At 39.4% G+C, this 21,338-nt stretch overlaps 1 protein-coding gene across 9 annotated transcripts in view; it reads left to right on the top strand.

Moving 5' to 3' along the window:
* LOC137259221 (pyruvate kinase PKM-like) overlaps nucleotides 1-15,580 on the top strand; it is a 56,550-nt gene extending 40,970 nt beyond the window's left edge. For 3 of the 9 annotated variants that reach the window (XM_067796835.1, XM_067796836.1, XM_067796833.1), the window contains exons 13-14: nucleotides 7,295-7,312; nucleotides 12,406-15,580. In XM_067796835.1, the coding sequence (XP_067652936.1) occupies nucleotides 7,295-7,312; nucleotides 12,406-12,695 (308 nt within the window). In that variant the 3' untranslated portion in view covers nucleotides 12,696-15,580. Of the gene's footprint in view, nucleotides 1-2,219; nucleotides 4,251-7,294; nucleotides 7,313-12,405 lie in introns of those variants that run through there. The other 6 variants (XM_067796837.1, XM_067796838.1, XM_067796834.1 and 3 more) reach the window with 2 other exon arrangements.
* The last annotated feature ends 5,758 nt before the right edge of the window (nucleotides 15,581-21,338 follow it).

Raw genomic sequence — 21,338 nt, forward strand, 5'->3', positions numbered from 1 at the left:
GAACATGTTCGGTTTGACTGCCTGTAAACAGATGTTTCAATATGGCACCTGTGCAAATTTAACAAAGAAATGTTACTAGCTTGTAAGTGGGCTACACTGAAAATAACAGAACACTCAGCCAATAAGAAAGCAAATATTTATGTGTGATGTAAGATATAGAATAATGTGTAGCGTTGTTCAGTTTGACTCCAGTGGTAACATAGCTGTTTGGAGATTTATACAACCTATACAGACAAATGGGTTCAGGGTAGTTCTAATAAAACTGAGGTGAAATACGCAGGTAAAATAGGAAGGGGTAGTAGCTTCATTCATGAGTATTTAACACACTGACTGACACCATGAGCATACCCGTAGTATCAATGTCTGCTTTAATTTGCCACTGTAGCTTAGGGACCGTTCATAATTTATCATTAGAGGGGGGCGATGAGGATTTTTATATTTTTTCTGTACAAATCTGGTTAAGTGTGTGTGCTCACTAATACAACAGGTGACATAAAAAGCACCATTTTCATGTCTCACCTTGATCGGGTCATGGATCTATTTCAGAACAAGTCAAACTTTCTTTCATCAACATGAACATGAACTGTCATTTGTTTTAATAAACATCATTAGAAATTAACATAAACTTCCCGATTCCATCAATATAACACTGGCTCTTCACACGAAAATGTCAATTGTCCTTCCTGAACTACCTTGGACTAGGATTACTGTGTTTATTTCTAACCTTACTGAGAGAGTGTTTGTGTTGTATCTGTCTTCCAAACCCAGTGTTACCTTGCTCATTGTGCCTCAAGAACTGCCCAGAGTTGTCAAGTCTTTTTTTAAATAAACTAGTGAATTGAAATTAGAACTGTAGTATAAGTGAATTAATCTTGTGAGCTATACTTCACCTCATTTCAAGCAAACATAGCTACCAACAGTACTGTCTCACATTTGTTTTAGGTTATGTATTTTACACCAAAAAAGGGAGTAAGATTTCATTAAAATAATATGCCAAGCTGCATGGAGAAAATGTCAAAGGTGTATTGTAATGAGAGGGTCATTCTTTAGCCTGATGTTGGCAGCTACGGTACCAAGCCCATTAGTTTGTCGACTTGTATGAAGTCTTACATTGAATTTGTCCAGTTGAGACACTGAATTATGTTCAGAAGTTGCTGCTGTTGAAATTAACACTGATTGGTTAAACATGCTCAGGCTCTTATGTCCCAGTCTGGAGACTATAACAAAATACTGACTGTAAGTTGTCAGCTGTGCCAGTGTGATGAGGTAAGTAGTAGACGCAAGTTTTGATTGTCCATGTCAGAATGAAAATTGAATGAATGAGGCTTCTGGAAGTGAGAAAACAGAACAAAATGAGGCATAAACATTGATTGATTATTGCTGAGTCTGCACGTTTACTAAGTTCTTCATGGGTTTTTATATAATACATCCTTCTATTGCCCACAAACAGGTATCTGCTGTGTTGTGGTGTCTGTGTTTGACCACTAAATCAAGCAGCTGTTTTGCTACAGTAAGAAGGAATCAAGATTGTATTCATTAGGTCTGGTCATGAATATGAATCTATATTTGTTAACTAAGTGCATCAATTATCAATAAGTACTGAAGAGATGCTAAGCAGAAATTCAAGAAAATTTTGTAAGGCATTTTTCATTTCAGTTCTGAGTTATGACACATTTATGCATGGATAAATTGAAAAGACAAAATTCAGATGAACATAATTTAGAACTGACCGTGAATATAGGTACAAATTTGTGTATTGTGTTTGTAAGTTAAAACTGCAATCACATTTTAATAGTTTAGCAAATATAGTATCGGTGACACAATGTTTATGCTGACAATCATTTATAATTCTTGTGGGAAACGATCTATATAGTCATGAATATGTTAGCTAGGCCTTACATTCTGCTCAACATGTTCCTTAACCTTAGCAATAGTCGGATTAGCCGAGAGTTCACGCACAAGTAGAGCTATTTCGACTTCCTCTTGTATATCACAGGCTCATTAACAGACTAAAAATAGACATGCTTCACTGACAAAGCAATACATTAAGATATATATTGAATCATGATGGACTATGTATTGTAATTAAACCCATGAAGGATTTGTAATGTACAGTAGCAAATATCTGGTTTAGTTATCAAGAAAAGACTGACATCTCAGGGCAGTTCTTGGCATGTCTCCTCCTTCACCTTCTTCCATGTGTCTGCTTATTACACTAGATGACCGCACACCTGTGTGGACCGAAGACATGGACAAACGAATCGCTTGCTGTCTCAAGTTAGGGCGCGACAGAGGATTTTTGCATCCCGAAGACTGTGTGATCATTGTAACAGGATGGAAGCAGGGATCTGGATACACCAACACTCTGCGGATCATCACCGTCCCAGATCAGGATGGGATGCCCATCGTGGGAACACCCATTGTAAAGAACTACAACGACTAGCTGACCAAGAGCTCAGACAAAGTCAAAGGACCTTTGCTCCATTGTACAAAGCTATCTTAGCGTTATGCTGATGGTATCTCCTATATTTAAGCATGGTTTTACATTAGCGATAAGATGGTTTTCTGCAACAGGGCCTGTGGGGTGGGTGCAGCTATGAATGTTAAAATGTGCATCTTGTGAGAAACTTGTTTAGAAATTGTTGATGCAGAAGGTCTTTGATGAACTTGACCTTGAAGAATGCTGTTTCTTGTAAAGCAGCAATAGAAACAAAAATTTGGTCTATATTGAAGCTAAAATAGAGAGATTTATCTTTAGACATCTTCAGATATGTTCAGGCTTCAGTTATATGCTTCTGTTTGTTTGGGATAAGCAACAAATTGTGTCATTTTTGCTTGTTGAGTGCAGTGTTTGTTTCAGGGCAAATAAGGAAGGCCTAATTATACTTCCAATGTATTTCACACATTGACACATCACAAAAGTGATAGGCTACACCAGTTAAGATCAAGCTGTCCATGCAAGCACTACGGCCAGGTGTTGGCAATACCTAGTAGGCTGCAATAACTTGTCACTAGCAAATATGATTTGTCAAAGGCATTCCTTAATAATGGCAGTTATACCCGTGAAGTATCCTGGTGAATCATCAGATGTTTTTAGTGAGTGTAGGTCAGATATTGGCATGGAAAGGTTCACATCTTGAGTTCATATACATGTACTTACAAACACAGGGTGGTGGGGTAGCCTAGTGGTTAAAGCATTCACTTGTCATGCTGAAGACTCTGGTTTGGTTCCCCACATGGCCACAATGTGTGAAGTCCTTTTCTGGTGTCCCCTGCAGTGATATTGCTGGAATATTGCTAAAAGCAGAGTAAAACTAAACTGACTCACTTACAACAATATATTACAACAATATTCTGTTGTCACCGCACCATAACTAAAGCTCTTGCCTTCTGCTCCTTTGTTACGACCAGCTTTTGGGTCCTTGTTTGAAGTTTACAGTGAGGACCAGTATCAATTTAGCCATGTTTTTTAATGTTGCAATGGTGTTGTCAAGGGAAATAGTATGTTTGTGTACAGCTGTTGAAGGTGTTCTTTGTCAGAATTTCCAGGCTTTATTTGTCCTTGTATATTATAAAATGAAACAACAAATGTGCTATACAGAAGAAGGGCGACTGCAGACTTGAAATCAAACGGAATAATGTACTGGTCATTTATTGTTGCTAGGGTGAGTGGGTGGTTTGGTTAGGTTATGGATAGGGAGCACATACAATTACAGTTCTATTAAAAATAAATGTGTAAACCTTATTTGGGAACTGTTGTGACATATTTTGGGAGGTCATAAATCTTACTTGACATGGGCGTCACCAACCCATGTTTGTCATAAGAAGCGACCAGAAGGATTGGGTCAGAACTGCATTGTATGGTCCAGACAGACCACTGCCATATTGCTATAATATTGTTGAGGGTGGCTTTAAAAACAACCAACCAACCAACCAACCAAAATGACACGGACATGGGAGCAGAGTTGTCAGGTAGCTTATATAACAGTTTTGAAGCATGTTGTTTTGTCCTTCTGTGGTGTAGAAGATGATTCTGTTCCCTGGGTTTGTTTGTGTGCTTGTTTGTTTGTTAGTTTCTTAGACGTAAGAAATCTCAAGAAATAGCTCAGTGCATTTTGTGAAGCATCACAGTTTTTAGTGGTCTTTTTTCATCACATATCTTTTCTTATATGGTCATTGCATTAGAAATATTTTACCAGCAACTTTTTTTTAAACACAAATATTGAAAAAATAAAACTTGGAAGCATTCATTGATCTGTTATTTCACTGTGTGGTTTGAAATAGTCTTGACAGGATTACCAGTGGTCATTGTGGTGGTTCAGCTTCTCTGAGGTTTCAGTCTGCTGTTGAAGATTGGTGTTTGATTTGTTTTTTAACCCCACATTCGACAGTACTCCAGTTCTATCGTAGTGCTCAGTTCTGTACCAGACAATCCAGTGATGATCATGAGCAAGGACCTGTGCCAACCAACTCAGCGAACCTGAGTCTCAGTCAGTCGCCTCTTGCATGGGTTTTGCTGAAGACCAGTTCTTACCTACATCTTTGTAGGTGATCGATGTGTTTAATAACATCCCTGTAATACATGCTGGTTGCAAAGGGCATTCAGGTGGACCTTGGTTAGAAACTGTAATGTTAGCGTGGATCATAGATCTAGGTTGCGATCACTGAATTGTCTGATTACTTACGGGACACTGTCATTTAGCTGGAACATTACTGTGTGGCCAACAAACAAGAAGTTGTAATTGTTAGTGCTGGAATGATTGATCAACTGATCTCACATGTGTCAACGATCACGGATGGACAATGGAGAATAACCGCTGTAGGTGGTGTTTTTTATAGTGATGATGGAACACACAATTTTATAGAATTTATCCCGAGACTGTTTTTGTGCGTCAGGATGTATAGAAAGTACTGGGTAGTCAGACTGCCTCAGCTGAGGCTTGTCATCTCACACAAGTTGAACATATCTATGCTCATCATGTCAACAGCTGTATTGTATAGTTCAGCACACCATTTCAGAAAGCAGTCGTAGCGTTGCAAGTGTCACATCTAAGCCTCTGTGTCGGTATGGGAGGACACCCGTGACGATCCCGGGTAGAATGGGCTTTCAGCAACCCACACCTGACACAAAAGGCAACTATGCATGTTGGAAAAGAGGCAACTAACAGGATTTTGTTGACACGTCATTGGTTTCCAGTTGCACAGATCAATGCTCATGGTGCTGATCACTGGATTGTCTGATCCAGACTCTATTATTTACAAGTAACTGGAATATTACTAAAAGTAAACTCGCTCACTCAGTGTAAGAGGTATGACAGTTGTAAAGCTACGATACCTTTGTGAAATGGAGCCCTGAATTGATGAGTTGAGACAAACCACAGTCATATTGCAGTTCAGCGTTAAACTAACGTGAACAGCTAGGGGAAACAGGATACACACAAAAATATCGGGTGCTAATAATCTTGTTCATTGTAAACAAAATATAGTTTATGCCACTTTTTCCTTTTGGTTTTAATTGCATTTGCATTGTTTTTGGCTGCAGCAATCGATTTACTTACTAAACTAGATGTTTTCTTCAGCAGATCGAGGCTTCATCCCGGAGGATCTTGACTCACTCACAGGTCCATCATGTTGTATTTGTTGTTGTGAATTAGTATTGGCTGATTGCACATTCTTTTCCAGCATGGATCTCATGACCATCTCATCAAGCAATCAGAGTAGAGAATTTCATTGCATTGCCATATCATCTGCAGCATCCTCATGATAGTTTTTATTCAAACCACTAGGTAAAATGAAGCAAGTATGTGGTCTGAGGCAGGTCTGTACTGTGGAATTTCTAGCTGACAACATACCACGGATGTTGAAAGTAAATTCTGCTTGAAAACCTTGACAGGGAAATATTTAGTCAGCGTGCCCAAAGTGGTAAAAGATTTACCTTTCCATGGGATAATAGCCTTGGTTATTGCTGCTGCTGCATGAAAACAGTTCTTTTTGTTTTATGAAGGGAGTTCAAATAATATATTGGAGATCAGAATATGTTTCATTTGGCAACATCCACTGAGGACTTACATTTTGGGGGAGTAAACCTAGGGCATTAGTAGTCCCATGGAGCAAATTATTCCAGATCATCCGCTAGTATTAAATGGTAGGTATGTTTCAGAATCAATTACTCTCATGTCTATGACAATATCATGCTGCAAGACCAGATTATTAAGTGGATTGCAGGTAATTTGTTTCATGTTTGGGTTTTGTTTGTTCTTGGACTGTTTGGTATTGTTTTTTATTTTGTTTTATCTATTTTATTGGCGGGGACAGGGGTCTTGGGTTGGTTTCACAGTGATTTCCGGTGTCCAAACATTAATCAAGTATTACTAAATAATACAAGTTGTTCAGTTGGAGCTGATGTGCAGTAATGCATATATGTGTACCGGGTCCCTTTTCCTCGGGGTGATGTTCAGCTAGGGTGACTGTAAACCTGTGCCAAATGATGGGAGTTTACAAACCCTTTTGTGGTTTGTGAAGCAGTTTGATAGTGTGTAAATGGGTGTGCTGGCCCGAAAAACAACAACCTCGGCTTATTGTGAGCTCGTAAACAAGTATTTCAGGAAACATTTTGAATCCTCAAAATTTGTAATAAGCCTTCAATTCTTGGGTCTGTGTTGCATAGCAATCATGATACCATGACTGTGGCATGTTCTCTTTTTAAACAACATGCTGAATCATGGTCTTCATCATCATGATCATCATTATCTTGCCATCCTGCTGGCTTGTTCCACACAGCAGTCTCATCATCTTACAAAATACATACTTAACCTCTTGGCAAACACCTGGGCCCCGCTTCACAAAGCTCTCAGAAGCCTAAGGTCTCGTAACGTTTCCCATAGCATTTGTACCTCTCATGTTACAGTAAAAGTATGAATGCTAAGAGAAAAGTTACAAGATCCTAGGCTTACAAGATCTTTGTGAAATATGGCCCAGGTGTCATAACTGACTTTCCGTGATTTACATGCTGTACACTACTTCACCTTGTCCTTTTATGGCCCATGAAATTTGTTTCACAGGTATTTGACACTGACTAATCCTCTGTTTTTGCCGTTTTGAATTTGTGACAGTACATGAGATTTCTTTGTGGAATGGGACGGTCATTTGCCTGTGTGCTCCTAATTCATCAGAACCTGATCCTAACAGAAATGACATGTTTTTTTTTTGTGTTAATGCATGGAGTTGTGTCCTTAGTGATAAGACCTTACTTGCGCTTATTGACATGTCCTCTCTCTTTTTCCCCCAAATCAAGACGAAGCAGCCGGCTCGGGTAACTAGAAACTTTTTTTTTTTTAAATATGTAGTCTTCATTAATCCCTAGCTTTGGATGCTCTGATTAATACGATTAATTGTTTGAGTCTTGCCTGCTTAGAATTAGTTTTTCTATGTCACAAGAATTATCTAGTGTAGTTGTGCTTGTCTTACTTCCACCTTTGGAGTCAGAATGACAACATGTGTTACATCTAAAATCATGGCAACTGTCAGGTGGTCTCGTGGTTTAAGTGATTACTTGTCATGTTGATTTCTTGGGTTCTCTTCTTGACCTGGGTTTCCCCTGCTGTGGCATTGATTGAATATTGCTCAAAGCTGTGTGAAACAGGAGACTTATTTAACCCTGTGAGCTTTGTGGTTTGGGGATACACATTGTTTTTGTTGCAACATATGATGGAAATGAGTGAGTGCATTTAATGGAGCTTTGAGCAATGTTTCATCTATGTCATGACATATCAGCTTGATGTGGGAGAAAAGTGAGAAATTGTGAGGGTACTGGTGGTTGGGTGAAGCCAGCAAGTACTTGTGGTTGTCTGATTAATTGAAATAATCAAAATAATCAAAGAGTGGTTGCAGTGAATAAACTACCAAGCAATGGATCATGTTTTCTCATAATCGAGCACAAACAATTCGAGAACACTTGTTTGCATTACAGTGTTTTTGACAAGGTTGGTATTGTCTGTTTCATTTCATTTCATAAGCAGTACAAGTTTGTTCCAAGGCAAGATTGAATTTACCATGAATACTCCAAGATACTTGTACCTATAACCTACCATTCATCCATAAACGGTGTGAATTTTTTAAATGTAATTTGTGCAAAGAACAAATTTTTTTTATTTATATATTTATCTTTATTTTTTTTTCCAGTAGCATAGCCAAGGATGAGCAAAGAAAATTTCCAAATATTTTGTAAATGCTACTAACCAATTATTCTCAATGACTGATTGGTTGTAGTGAACCAATCATCAATAATGACCAATAATTCCCAACACGAACAACGAGCACAGGTGTGGTACTGAGAAAATCTGAAATAGAAACAGTTGGGATTCAAACCCTTGCTCATCAGTATCTAGCATGCACTATGGAACCACATCATCAGTCAGATAGCAAAATGACACCCTTCTGAAAAATGAAATGCAGATCTTTGGATAGTTGCACAACCATTTCCAGAAGTGAGAAGGTATTGGTCAAATAGTTTACGCAGCTGGATCACAACCAGCAAATAATGCAAACATTTGCCTGTGACCATATGAAACATGAACAGCACTTCATACCTTCTAACAGAGCCAGGTGAAATGGATATAGATTGTGACAGGGCTGATGGGGTGGCTGGTTAAGGAGGCTAAGCTTTCCCTCATCAAACTAAGCACTCACTTTAAGGCTGTTTGCGGAACATGCTTGATTATTCAGAGGGAGCCAAGATTCTCTTCTACAATCAGAGTAAGACCAGCTGCAGTGACTTTGTTTAACTTTATACCATCCCTCCACTATCTCTAGTTATCATGTCTGTGGTCTCCATGCTAACTTTGTCAATCTCTCTTTTTGGCACATTAAGTCTCCTGGATTCTCGGAAAATTGACAAATCGGGTACTTATTTAACTCTTCATAAGAACTTAAATTTGTTTTAAGATTCAGCTGTAGTTAACAAAATCATTATCAAGAACAGTAAAACTAAGAATCTTTTGGTAAAAGTTCCAAGGAAATTATAAATGCATTTCCATATATATGAATACAATTCCAAGAATTATCGCAAGAAATCGCTTGTCCATATTTCATCTTAGTTGGGGGAGATCGATTGAATATTGAATGAGAATCGTTTACTTCCATCTGTCCTTTCTTTCCCTGCTTATCACCCTTACCACCACTGTTGGAGAATACTGCTTCAAGTGTCATAAACATTTGATGCTTTTTTGTATTTGGCTTATCAGACATTAATCCAGGACTGATTAACTGTGAGTATGCTTTGAAAACTGGTTTAACATAATTTTTCAGGAAACATTATGAACATACACCTGTATGTTTGGACATTCGAAGGTTCATGTTTTGTGTTACTGCTTAGCACCCTTTTCCTCTAAGCAACCAAAGCACAACAACTGTGGTTATGGTAAGGTATGCATGTTACCAGCATCTTAGAACTGTTTATTTCTGCATTGAGTACAGATGAAACAAACCTGAAAATATACAATTACACACAGTAATAAGTACTAATAGTTGTCAATACACTCATGTAGGGTAACTGACCCTTTTGTGATTTTGGTAGTGAAGAAAGTTGCCAAGTGTTACAAGCCACATTGAATGTCTTGTATAAGATGCTGTTGATGGCCTGTTTTCATTATGCCCACACAGTATCAGAACACACCTTCTGCAGTCCTGCCTTGTCATATTCTGATGGACATTCTTCTCACAAACGTGGAATTCCTTTTGTGACAGAGGTGGACTGAAGATACAAGTCTGATCCTGTTGCCTTTACTCATACACTTCTCTGTTTAACACATCCTGACTTTTGTGACAGAGGTGGACTAAAGATACAAGTCTGATCCTGTTGCCTTTACTCATACACTTCTCTGTTTAACACATCCTGACCCATGAAGGTCCCGGGGTAGAATAGGCCTTCAGCAACCCATGCTTGCCATAAAAGGTGGCTATGTTTGTCGTAAGAGGCGACTAACGGGATCGGGTGGTCAGACTAGCTGACTTGGTTGACACATGTCATCGGTTCCCAATTGCGCAGATCAATGCTCATGTTGTTGATCACTGGATTGTCTGGTCCAGACTCGATTATTTACAGACCATCGCCATATAGCTGGAATATTGCTAAGTGCGACGTAAAACTAAACTCACTCACTCACTCACTCACTCAACACATCCTGACTTTTGTGACAGAGGTGGACTAAAGATACATGGCTGATCCAGTTGCCTTTACTCATACACTTCTCTGTTTAACACATCCTGACTGTTGTGCTGAGTTAGTGGAACTGAACAAACTTAAGGGTGCAAGCTTAACACTCGGACCACTGTAGCCTTTTCTGTGTCCATACACATCAGTCATCATGCCCATCATTTATCATGGACAGAGTGCTAGAGTAGCCTTGTAACGTTCACTCGACGTGGCGATGGCTTGAATTCGATTCCCCACATAAGAATGAGAATCGATGCTCCGATGTGCTAAGTTTTTCCTGAAAAGAAACGCTGCGGAATGTGTCCTCTATTGATCTCCACATCTTATAGCTGATGCATGTCTCACTGTCATTGTTCCTAGTGGGGCCAAATTACATTGCCTTGTTCTATTTTGGGGTTTTGTTTTGCTTGATTGTAACTTCTGCCGTTCCTTTGTGTCACTCCAGACAAGTGTTGAAGATAGTGTTGAAGAATAGCCATTGGTTCTCAGCTAAAGACTTTTAAAATGTCAGTTGGTTGGCAGCTATTCTTGTTTGTAAAATGTATAAAAGTGCTTTGAAAGTGTGAAATTTACATGTTTGCTCTGAAAAATACAGAGAAGTACTTTGCCTAAAGAGCAATGAGAGCCAAGAATAATTTATTCATTGTTAAATATCACTTTCAGCAGACATTCAAACTTTGCTTGAAATGTTCCAATGTTTTGGTTTGTTTTATTGTTTATTATGACCAATTTGTTTGATGATGAGTAATGGAAAATATCTAATGATTAAATGTCAGACTGATCAGCAGCTTGCAGTTCTAATTAGACAAATGGTCAGGGTACTTTTGCACAATGTGATGTTAGTGCTCCTGTTTTCAACAATAGTTTTAGTACTGACCTTTCTTTCTACAAGTGGACCCAGCTCTTAATTCAGCTGGATAGCCTTGAATCCTCTGTTGGCTTTTGAAATGAATGCCTGTTTGACTTTAGTTAAGTCCAGCATATTTTACTATGCCAAAATTGTCCAAAATCACAATCACAATCACAATCACAATCACAATCACAATCACAATCGTTATATTTTGGGCTTGGTCTGTTGTTTCTTTCACATCCTGAAGTAGACACTGATTTGCCTGATGTATAAAAATTCATTTCAATAGATATGAATTACATTAAATTCCATGTGTTCTGAAAAATGAGATACACTTACAAGTTTTTGCTAGTGATATACGTAAACATTATTTCACTGTTCTTTTGGTCGGTGTTTATTTTGTTTATGCTCATAGAAAGGCTTGCGTAGCATGTGTTGTTGTGGAACCCAGAAACATCACCTCTGCATGGTAATCTGACACTAACCCATGATATTGTCAGTATGTCTTCTTTGTGTAGAATGCGTTCATCCAAAACTTGTGTATGGTAACCCAACTGCTGAAAAGTGGATTCCTGATGTAGTTGCCAAAGTGTCATTTGTTTCTGTAGAAGATGTTCCTTTCAAAATTATGCAAGGGAACCAGAGTTTTAAGCAAATGATAAATGATAACATTTAGGAGGTAAACATCATGTGTTGGCCAATTTCCTGGTGTTATTGAGTATTTGAAGCATGTGAATGCATTTGGAAACAACTGTCAATACGCAGTGAATAGTCTTGCAATTTCCAGGAATCTAATACCATTTGATCATGTTTTTCAATCAATCAGATTATAGACCACAGTGACTTTTGGTTTACAATGTCTGTTTGTCATGTGTTTGTGTAGGATGCATTCTTTCAACACAAAGGGAATCAGGCTGTGAATAACTGGCCATGTTATTTTGTGTGGTTTGTTTGAATGCTCTGCATTCCTGTCAAAACCTTGACACATTCTACAGAGGCGATCAAATAACTGACACAGGAAGTCATTGTGAACATGTCACGGGTCCGTCGACAATCCATTCCTCAGTCACCCTTTGGTACATACAGATGCTCTGTCATGTGAAGGGATATGACTTGAGGTTTTGTCTTGTTTCGAATTGTCATCACAGCCTGCAGATGTGGTTTGTCGCTCATCCTTTTAGCCACAGGTTTGTTAAGTCAAGAGTGCTATTTCAATATGATATTGTGGATATATTGTTGCAGATGTCATTCATTCACTCTCCTATCAAAAGATCAATAGATATTGTAATGTATGAGGGAAGGTATGCATGCGATAAAGAAGAATGTCCTCAAATTGTTGCAGATGAACGCATGAATGAATGGACTGCCGATGTTGACCGTCGCATCTGGAGTGCCATCAGCTCTGGGATGGGTCGTGGCTTTATCAAAGAAGGAGACTCAATTGTGGTGATGACCGGCTGGAAGCCCGGGTCTGGATCCACCAACACCATGAGGATCATCACTGCCACTGAGATGAAGGACAAGGAGCTCCTGCCACCCATCGTTGGCATCTCCAGCATTCCTAGTTTCGGCAAGGAAGCGTCTGAGGCAGGTGCCAGTGCAGAGAAAGGAAAGGATGTCAAGTTCTTCTAATGGAGAAATCTTTTGTAGGTCATTGAAATCTGGCTTGGGGATGTCCTGGGTGGTGGAGCCGTATCCTTGCTGGTAACTGTTTTTCAGCACAACATGTCAGTGTATACAGAATCCAACTGTCCAATCAGGTACTCATGAAGGAAGAATCTTGCAGTGTCTTCAGGGCACATGATTCTGCTAGCCATGTCACCCACAAGCCACTTCCATAGCCTATATGTCCCCACCTACCCTATTGTGGTTTAGGTTACATGTCAATTAGTGCTGTTTTAACGTTTAATCAAGGATGCCATTTGTTGTAGGTTCTCTGTTAAAGCTACACAGAGAAGAGGCTTGGAAGAGTTTCACACCTATGTTGTATTGTGTCTATCGAGAAAGGTTTGGAGGAGTGTCACATCTTTGTTGTAGTGTGTAGCTGAAGGCATGTCATAATGGATCAGGTTCATTTCTTAAAGTGTTATCCTGTCTACGTGCTCGGTTCACATGTGAAACTGGCAGTGAAAGATGTGCTTTGTGCTGACAATTCATCTTGGGTCATTCAACTTTTGAACTGAATCAATATTCACAAAACATTGATAGATAATGTCAATAATACGTAAGTGAGGTAGATTTTAATGGAAGATTTGATTGTCAAGATTCAGTGTTGTTCATATAAGCTGGATCTTTGAAGTGTTGGTACAGTGAAATTAACTTCTGGAAACAGTTGAACCTGATTTGTTGGCAAGTCAGTAGGTTTAGATGATTAGTCTTGACTCACTGGCTGTATCTTGACCAATACAAGTAATATACAAAAGACGATGATTGATCTTGTGAAGTTTTTAGTTGTTGGTCACTGATAATAATACTGCTCAGTTGTTGAATACTGGAACCTGTGAAATGAATATACGATCTGTGATAGAGGATCAGTGAACAAGATATAACGTGAATGAATCAGTGCAAAGGGAGACATGAAGCAACATACATGTCATGTATATTTGTTTTCTTTTTTTATCATGATATCAATATTGTCATTATTTTCTTGTTATGAGAACAAATTTTGCAGATTCAACTGCTAAAGGAACTGCACTAAAAGAAACTGATTCAGTAATTGTTTGTTTATGTTTTATGTCATTGTTTTCAGCCACATGACACAATTTTTTGTTGGAATTGAACCTCAGCCAGTTTAGGTAATGACCGCTACACAAAAATAGTTGATGATAAAGGTTATTGTTCATTCTTTCAAATGGGAATGCCTTTGGCAAGGTTAAAGGTCACTTATAGTTACACTTTCTATTTAATACATCCAAAATTAAAATTAAAACTTATACTTTCTAAAATGGGGAACTGATTTGGAAAGGTCAAATTGAAATTTCAAGTGAAATGATTTTATATGGTCAAATTCTGAGGTTACCTTTAAATGGACTTGTAAATATATATTTACAAGGTGTAGCATATGTAACTTTGGCACTTTGCTAGAGTTTTAAGTTCCTCTGCTTGGTTCTTCTAGAAACCTGAGACTGTAGTAACTGTTCGATCTTGAGAAGTTGTCTTCAGTGACAGTTATGTTTCTGGACTAGAATTACATTGTTCTTGAAGACTTCAGTTTTTAGAATGCTCTTGTTGTATATTTGTATAAATCATGTGTACCAAAGGCTTTTTGCATATGAAACTTCTGTTTTTCTTCTGACTTATCCTAACGCATTTAGCAAACACCTGGTGATGGTTAGATTTAATTATTTAACCTGTGTTTTCAAATGATGCAAGCTTGTTTGTTACAGCTAAGTGTTTGGTTTTTTCAGATGTGCAACACTCCTCATTTAATAACCTTAAACATTTGCCAAAGTTTCTTTATCTAATACCTCAAAGTGAAGGGTGTCAGTCCATTGTGTGGACATGGTCTGTGTGTGAATGGCATAATGGAATATGAATGATTGTGGAACATTCTGTACATCTTGTAGAAGTGTATATTCCAAAATAACCTGCCATAGCTAGTCGTTTTCAGGACATTTTATGTGTGGAGACTTGTTCATTGCCTAGCATTACTGAAGTTTATTTAAACCCCTACTAATGGATTTAATATAGTTGTCAGTATCTCATCTGTGAAGTAGCCTTCAATCTTTTCTATTTTACTCTTATTGTGTGTTTATTTTGTTGACACTTTTGACTTGAGATTATCAGAATGCATGTTTGCCATTTTGAACAAAGAATTTATCAACATATTTTACCTGCAAGATTTTAGTTGTTCTCCCAGATGTACTGTCACAGTTCAGCACTATGCTCACAGTTCAGCTAATCACAAGCAAAAAGTTGGGGACAGAAGTGACAGCAAGTGGAAGGACAATCGCCATTATGAGAAGCTTATTGTTTGTAAAATGGCAGGCAAACCCAATTTGTTTTTATGATTTTCTTGTCATTTCTGTTGGAATGAACAAAATCAATTTCATTACTTCTTTGAAAACTTCAGGGCATTCTGTGTCTAATGATGTTGCAAATTATGTTAATTTCAAGATTTGGAAAAAAAGATTGGTTTGTCTGAATACATATTGTACTATGTGTTCCTGGTGTTGCCTCAAAGGAAACCAGGTTAGGCTCTGATAATTTATTGTTACCAATATCTGACAAAGCTGTTTTTATCCATCAAAGTCATCTAATGAGTGCTGTTGGTTATCTATAGAACTGACTTATTTGTTGTGTTTGATACAGCAAGGAGGGTGAGTTCACCAGCGACAAGGACAAGTTAAGGAATTCACTCTTGTTTTGGATGCATCTGTACATGTTTTGGTGTCTCTCCCTCTGAGCTTGTTTTACCAAGAGGTGCAATGTATAAGACAGTTCACTACCTATGCTGTTATCTCCTGCTTTAGTCTTAACACATCTAAACATAAATAAACATTATAGTGAGTGGCAAATATGTGTTGCGTTTTCTGTTTCATTCAACCCTTCAGTGGTACTATTTCATCAGGACAAAGGAGGAGATGGTCTTTGTTGTTGGTAATAAAGGTGATTAATTGTAGCCAGTTCAGTCACATTTTGTTGGGTCAAAGTCATTATCAAATCGAAGGTGTTATATTTTGGGATTATACTTTCTCAGTAAATTACACATTTTATTACTTTTGTTGAATCCCATTTCGGATCTGAACCCTCACCTAGAGTCATTAATCTACTGTGACATAATGTCAGCTATCTAGCCACTTAGCCACCTCACCACTGAAAAACATTATCTTAAATAAAATATATTAAGTTTCTTTAAGCACTGTGGTTTTGTTATCAAATCTTTATCAGATGAAGAAAGTTTGGCAATGAAAATCTTTGGGATCCAACGCATCTGACATGTTCACTTTAACCTTCTGTGCTCCTGACAAAAAATACCAAACAAAAATGAAACCAATGGTATTGTGCTTAATTGGAATGTGTCGGGTCCATGGACAAAGGCTGGTTGAAAACAGTGCATTATTGCCTGAACACTGGCACTGAGTGTTCTTTTTCAGTCCTTACTGAGAATTCTACCCAAATCGTCTGGAAGACACTAAAATGTGAACTACCACACAGACATCGCATAGTGTTCACTTCACAGTGATCAGAAGCACATTTTTAAAACAAAAAAAACCCCACCACATAAGGTACATTGTGTGTCGAGGACCATAGCGTTAGGATCGTGTTATCGCTAAACCCCTTGAAAGGAATGGATTCACACTTATTTCCACACAGTGCAGAAGTTCTGGAACAAGTTCGGCGTGCCACAACTCTGAGAAATTAAGAGATGGTGAACTATGTTTCAGGTAGGTACATCGATGGCCATGTAACCTTCGACGTCAACATCTCTTACAGCCTGTAGCATACCGGCCAACTGATTTAAATTTGTGACAACAGACAGCATCTATGCACGACGCCAAACCAGAAAGCTAATTTCGATGCCAGAACACCAACGTCGACATTTCCATTGGACCAGACAACAGGTCACGTTTTCTTCTTCACTGAGTCTCGACCGGATAGTCCAGTGCTCAGTAGCATGAGCATAGATCTGCGCGACTGGAAACCGATGGCATGGGTCAACCAAGCCCACCGAGTCTGCGCACCCGATCCCGTTGAGTTGCCTCTGACAACTATTGTCGCCTTTTGTGGCAAGCATGGATTACCCATTAGGACCTATTCTACCCCGGATGTTTACAGAGCATGAACCTCACAACATGCAGTGGAAATGTTAGCGTTTTGATTTGGGTTGAGATAACAGCTGGTGAATGGAGACCCGTTGCTGGTTTAATGAGGGGACCTTGAATGCTTTGAAGAACCTTGTCGAGTTTTGGCAACTAGCAGTTTACCATTTTTCTAACAAACGTTTAAACACAATGATAACTCCAGGCTAGTTGTACAGCTTCTTGTCGATCACGAAGTTAATTTGTTACTCTGACCAGCAGGATCCGCTTATTTGTTGGAGCGACGTGTACCACGTCGGCCGATCTTTCCAGAAGCGTTGCAAGGACTCTGCCAGATCTCTCCTCGTATATGGAATGATCTTCCACTGGATTTTTTATCGACATTTAGTGGCCTCAAAGAGGCGAAAGTGACGTGCTTATATTTCAATACGCAACGTGAACATACGCTAATAACCGTTTGAACATGCCTTTGAAACTCTGTTGTGAGCTGAACATTGATTATGTTTGTTATTTGGGCCTGAAACACTTTTACCTTTGAGTGTATTATGAAACGCTCATGATGCGATTAGTGAGGGAGTGAGTCTAGTTTTAAGCCGCACTCAGCACTATTCCAGCTATATGGCGGCGGTCTGTAAATAATCGAGTCTGGACCAGACAATCCAGTGATCAACAACATGAGCATCTTTTTTGCGCAATTGGGAACCAATGACGTGTGGCAACCATACCGTTAGTCGCCTCTTACGACTGCACTGTCGACTTTTATGGCAAGCATGGGTTGCTGAAGGCCTATTCTACCCCAGGACCTTCACGGGTCCTCATAATGCGATTACGAAAGGTCGCTCTTCCATTACTAGAATGCACCAGTGTATAGTATTCCCAGAAATTATTGAGAATCATGTTGAGTCATGTAACTCATTACGTTTATTAACTTCTGGCGTTTTACTTACATAAACATGTTAAAACATCATCCTTTTACAGTCTCAGTCTTGTTTTAGTACTTTGTTAGACCTCCTCGCTCAGCAATGCATGCCTGAATACGCCTAAGCACACTACCCATCAAAGTTTGTAGGTAATCGTGTGACAGGGTATCCCAATATTGGACCACCTCGGCTTTCATATCTTCAATATTTCTCAGTCCCTTTTGGTTTATTCTGTCCTTCATGACTCCCCACACATTCTCAATTGGGTTTAGGTCTGGTCTGTAACTGGGCCAGTCTAAAACTTGAACATTTTCGCCCGACAACCACTGTTTTGTGTAGCGCGCACTGTGTTTTGGGTCATTATCATGCTGGAAAATCCAATCATCTTCATACAATGTTTGTGCTGTCGGAAGAAGGTGACCATTTAGAATGTCAACGTATCTTTCTTTTGTCAAGTTTCCCGTGAAAACACACAATGGCGTCACTCCGCGAGCCGATATGCCACCCCACATGTGAAACTTCGGGCTATGTTTTGGTCGCTGGTAGATGGGTTTGACAGTATCTTTGGTCCAAATTTTCACACAATTAGGGAAAAGCCAAACAGAACTTTCATCTGAAAAGAAAACATTATCCCAATCTTGATTTTCATGAGCCCGATACCAGTTTAAACGTTTTTCCTTTTGTGCATCTTTCATCAACGGCGAGGGAATTCCACGTTTTTTCACCCAATTAAGTCTCTGTAATTCCTGCCTAACTGTTTCATTGCATACCTGAGGACTTCCTCTGCTAATCATTTCATTTCTGATGTTCTCAACACTTTTCAATTTGCCCCTACTCACAATCTGCCCAAGTTTTCGGCGATCCACAACACTGAATTTCCTAGGCCGACCTGCCCCCGCTTTGTGCTCTATCCCGGTTCCTGTTTGAATATTCTTCAAAGTTCTGTATACTGTAGACAGAGGAATACCATGTCTACAAGCTATCACTTTAGCATCAGCTGCACCCCTTTCAAAATCATCCAGAATGAGCTTTCTTTTCTCTCTTGCTGTAAATTCTGCCATGTCAACACAGGAAGCCGTCTGCTCAGACAAGGGAGATAACTCTTGACGTAATAAGCTGCCTTCTAAGCCTTCAAGAGTTGTCTCCCTTATTTAGTATGCTTAGTGCATAGTGAAAGCCCTTTTTCCAATCTTAGCATCATTAGAAAAAAAACAAAGATTTTCTCAATAATTTCTGGGAACACTGTATATGCCATTACCATAGCTACAACCCACTGTGAACGCAATGAGTCATAATGCATTTCGTCATAGTAATGTTCATCATAGTGATGTTGCTATCGATGATGTTAATGATACGAGTGTTCAGTTACTGTAGCACAATTCAGGTAATGAAAAACAAGCATTCACTTTGAAAACATTTGTGAAAACGCAAACGATCTGCACGCCACTCATAGTGGGTGGCATGTCATTAAAGGTTATCGGCCATCCCCCTTGTCACTGCTACCCTGTCATCAGCAGACCCATCTGAAAACATCAGCAGACAGGTGCTGTCAAGGATCGACCAAGCTCACGAAGACCACTCCGCAGTTAAAGGTCACATTCTTGCCCGAGACGTGAACCCTCCGTAAGGAGCACTCGACTGAAACAACTCTGGGTGAGCAACAGATGTATTTCAACCAAAACCATGACCGGCTCTTGTTTAGATGTAAGAAGGAGTCAACAGGCGTCCAACTGTCTCGTGAACAAGGCAATGTGTGTTTTGATCGACGGCACTGGACTCTTCTGGTGAAGGATCCATTTGTCTATGGTGTTACGGATGGATGTTTGAGGGTGTGTAATGCCACCCAGACACTTCCACGAATTTTGCCTCCATTGACGCGGAATTCGTCGTGACAATGCATGTAATTTTACTCTGTGTGTGTGCCGATGAGCATTCATCTTACTGTTCCCGTGGTTAGAGGCTCCGGTAAGGTGTGTGGGGGTGGGGGTGGGGGTGTCTCCTTGACTGAGCTGACACTTGTGACTGTACGGGGAAATCTTATTGGCCAGCACTACATCATGTGACTGTACGGGGAAATCTTATTGGCCAGCACTACATCATGTGACTGTACGGGGAAATCTTATTGGCCAGCACTACATCATGTGACTGTACGGGGAAATCTTATTGGCCAGCACTACATCATGTGACTGTACGGGGAAATCTTATTGGCCAGCACTACATCATGTGACTGTACGGGGAAATCTTATTGGCCAGCACTACATCATGGGCATTCTTGATGTAGGTGTTGTCTCATTTTAATCACCACCCATTGGATACCTTGGACGACATGGACGACAACGCAATTCCACATCGTTTCCCTGCTGTGGGAAAGACACAGCGGAATAATGCTATTGATGCTCTCCCTTGCCCTGCAAAGAGCCCTAATGTGATATCGTTGTTTGCAGACAAGGGCGCCTTTTTAAAACACTGGGTTAATGGGTTAATGGGTGAGTGAATTGGGTTTTACGGTGCACCAATATCACGGCGAGGAACACCACAAATGGGTTTCACACATTGTATCCATGTGGGGAGTCGAATCCGAGTTTTCAACTTGACAAGTAACGCTTTAACCACAAGGCTACCCCACCGCTTCTGGGTGCTACATGTGTACAGATGTAAAGGGAGGTCATATGATCTCATGAAATGAAACATTTTCTACACATCAAAACAAGGAAATACATCGGACATCACTAGTTTCATCATAATTTTGGAAATGCCATTGATATTTTTTCTTTACTTAAGAAACCAACATCAAATTATTTACTACGGAAAATTCTGTGAAATCTATTTTCGAAAGAAGACCCAAGATTGTACAACAAAACTTGTGAAATGCTTACATTGAAGACAGTTCGAGAGCATTGACTTAACTGTTTCGTAAGGATGTTATGACAACGTCTTCGTGGTCGATGCTATTCGATGCTTGACGTCGGCCCACTATTCAGATGCAACAATACCTTTAAATTTCACTTGTAGTTCTTTCATTAGTTTCATTTCACCATCATAGATACATATCCTGGTCCCTTTCTTACCGTGGCAAGTCAGATACCAATAGCCGTTGTATCTCCCAACTGTGGAAATAGTGTTAACGTGACGACCACATCGTGCAAGTTGCTTGCTCCTTTTGAAATCTGTAACTGACAATACACCCCGGTCATCAGCCCAGTACAGATGAGTAAATGGGTACAAGTACGCATTCCTTGTTTCCAGCTTAATGCGATCTGGTTTACTTTTCCTGCTGAAGTCAGCCATATACAAGAGAGCCTTTCTTCTGGACAGTATTGACCAGTAGACCTTGTTTTGGATAGGGTCCACCTTAAGGGATTGCATTTGGTCAAAATTAGTTTTATAGGGAAAGGTGTAAAGTGTTCTATCATGCTTTCCTGTGTAGAACAATTCTTTTTTCATCAAAATGCTCCCCATGCGAATTTCAGTAACAATGTACAGACCATTATCTTGCACATTAATATCCACATTTCTTGAAGGTAGATCAAACAGGCGCCTCTCAACAAGTGTCTTCAATGATGTTGATTTCAGTTTGCAGTCACTACCGGACC

The sequence above is a fragment of the Haliotis asinina genome, chromosome 13 (assembly GCF_037392515.1).
Source record: "Haliotis asinina isolate JCU_RB_2024 chromosome 13, JCU_Hal_asi_v2, whole genome shotgun sequence".
Classification (NCBI taxonomy): Eukaryota; Metazoa; Mollusca; class Gastropoda; order Lepetellida; family Haliotidae; genus Haliotis; species Haliotis asinina.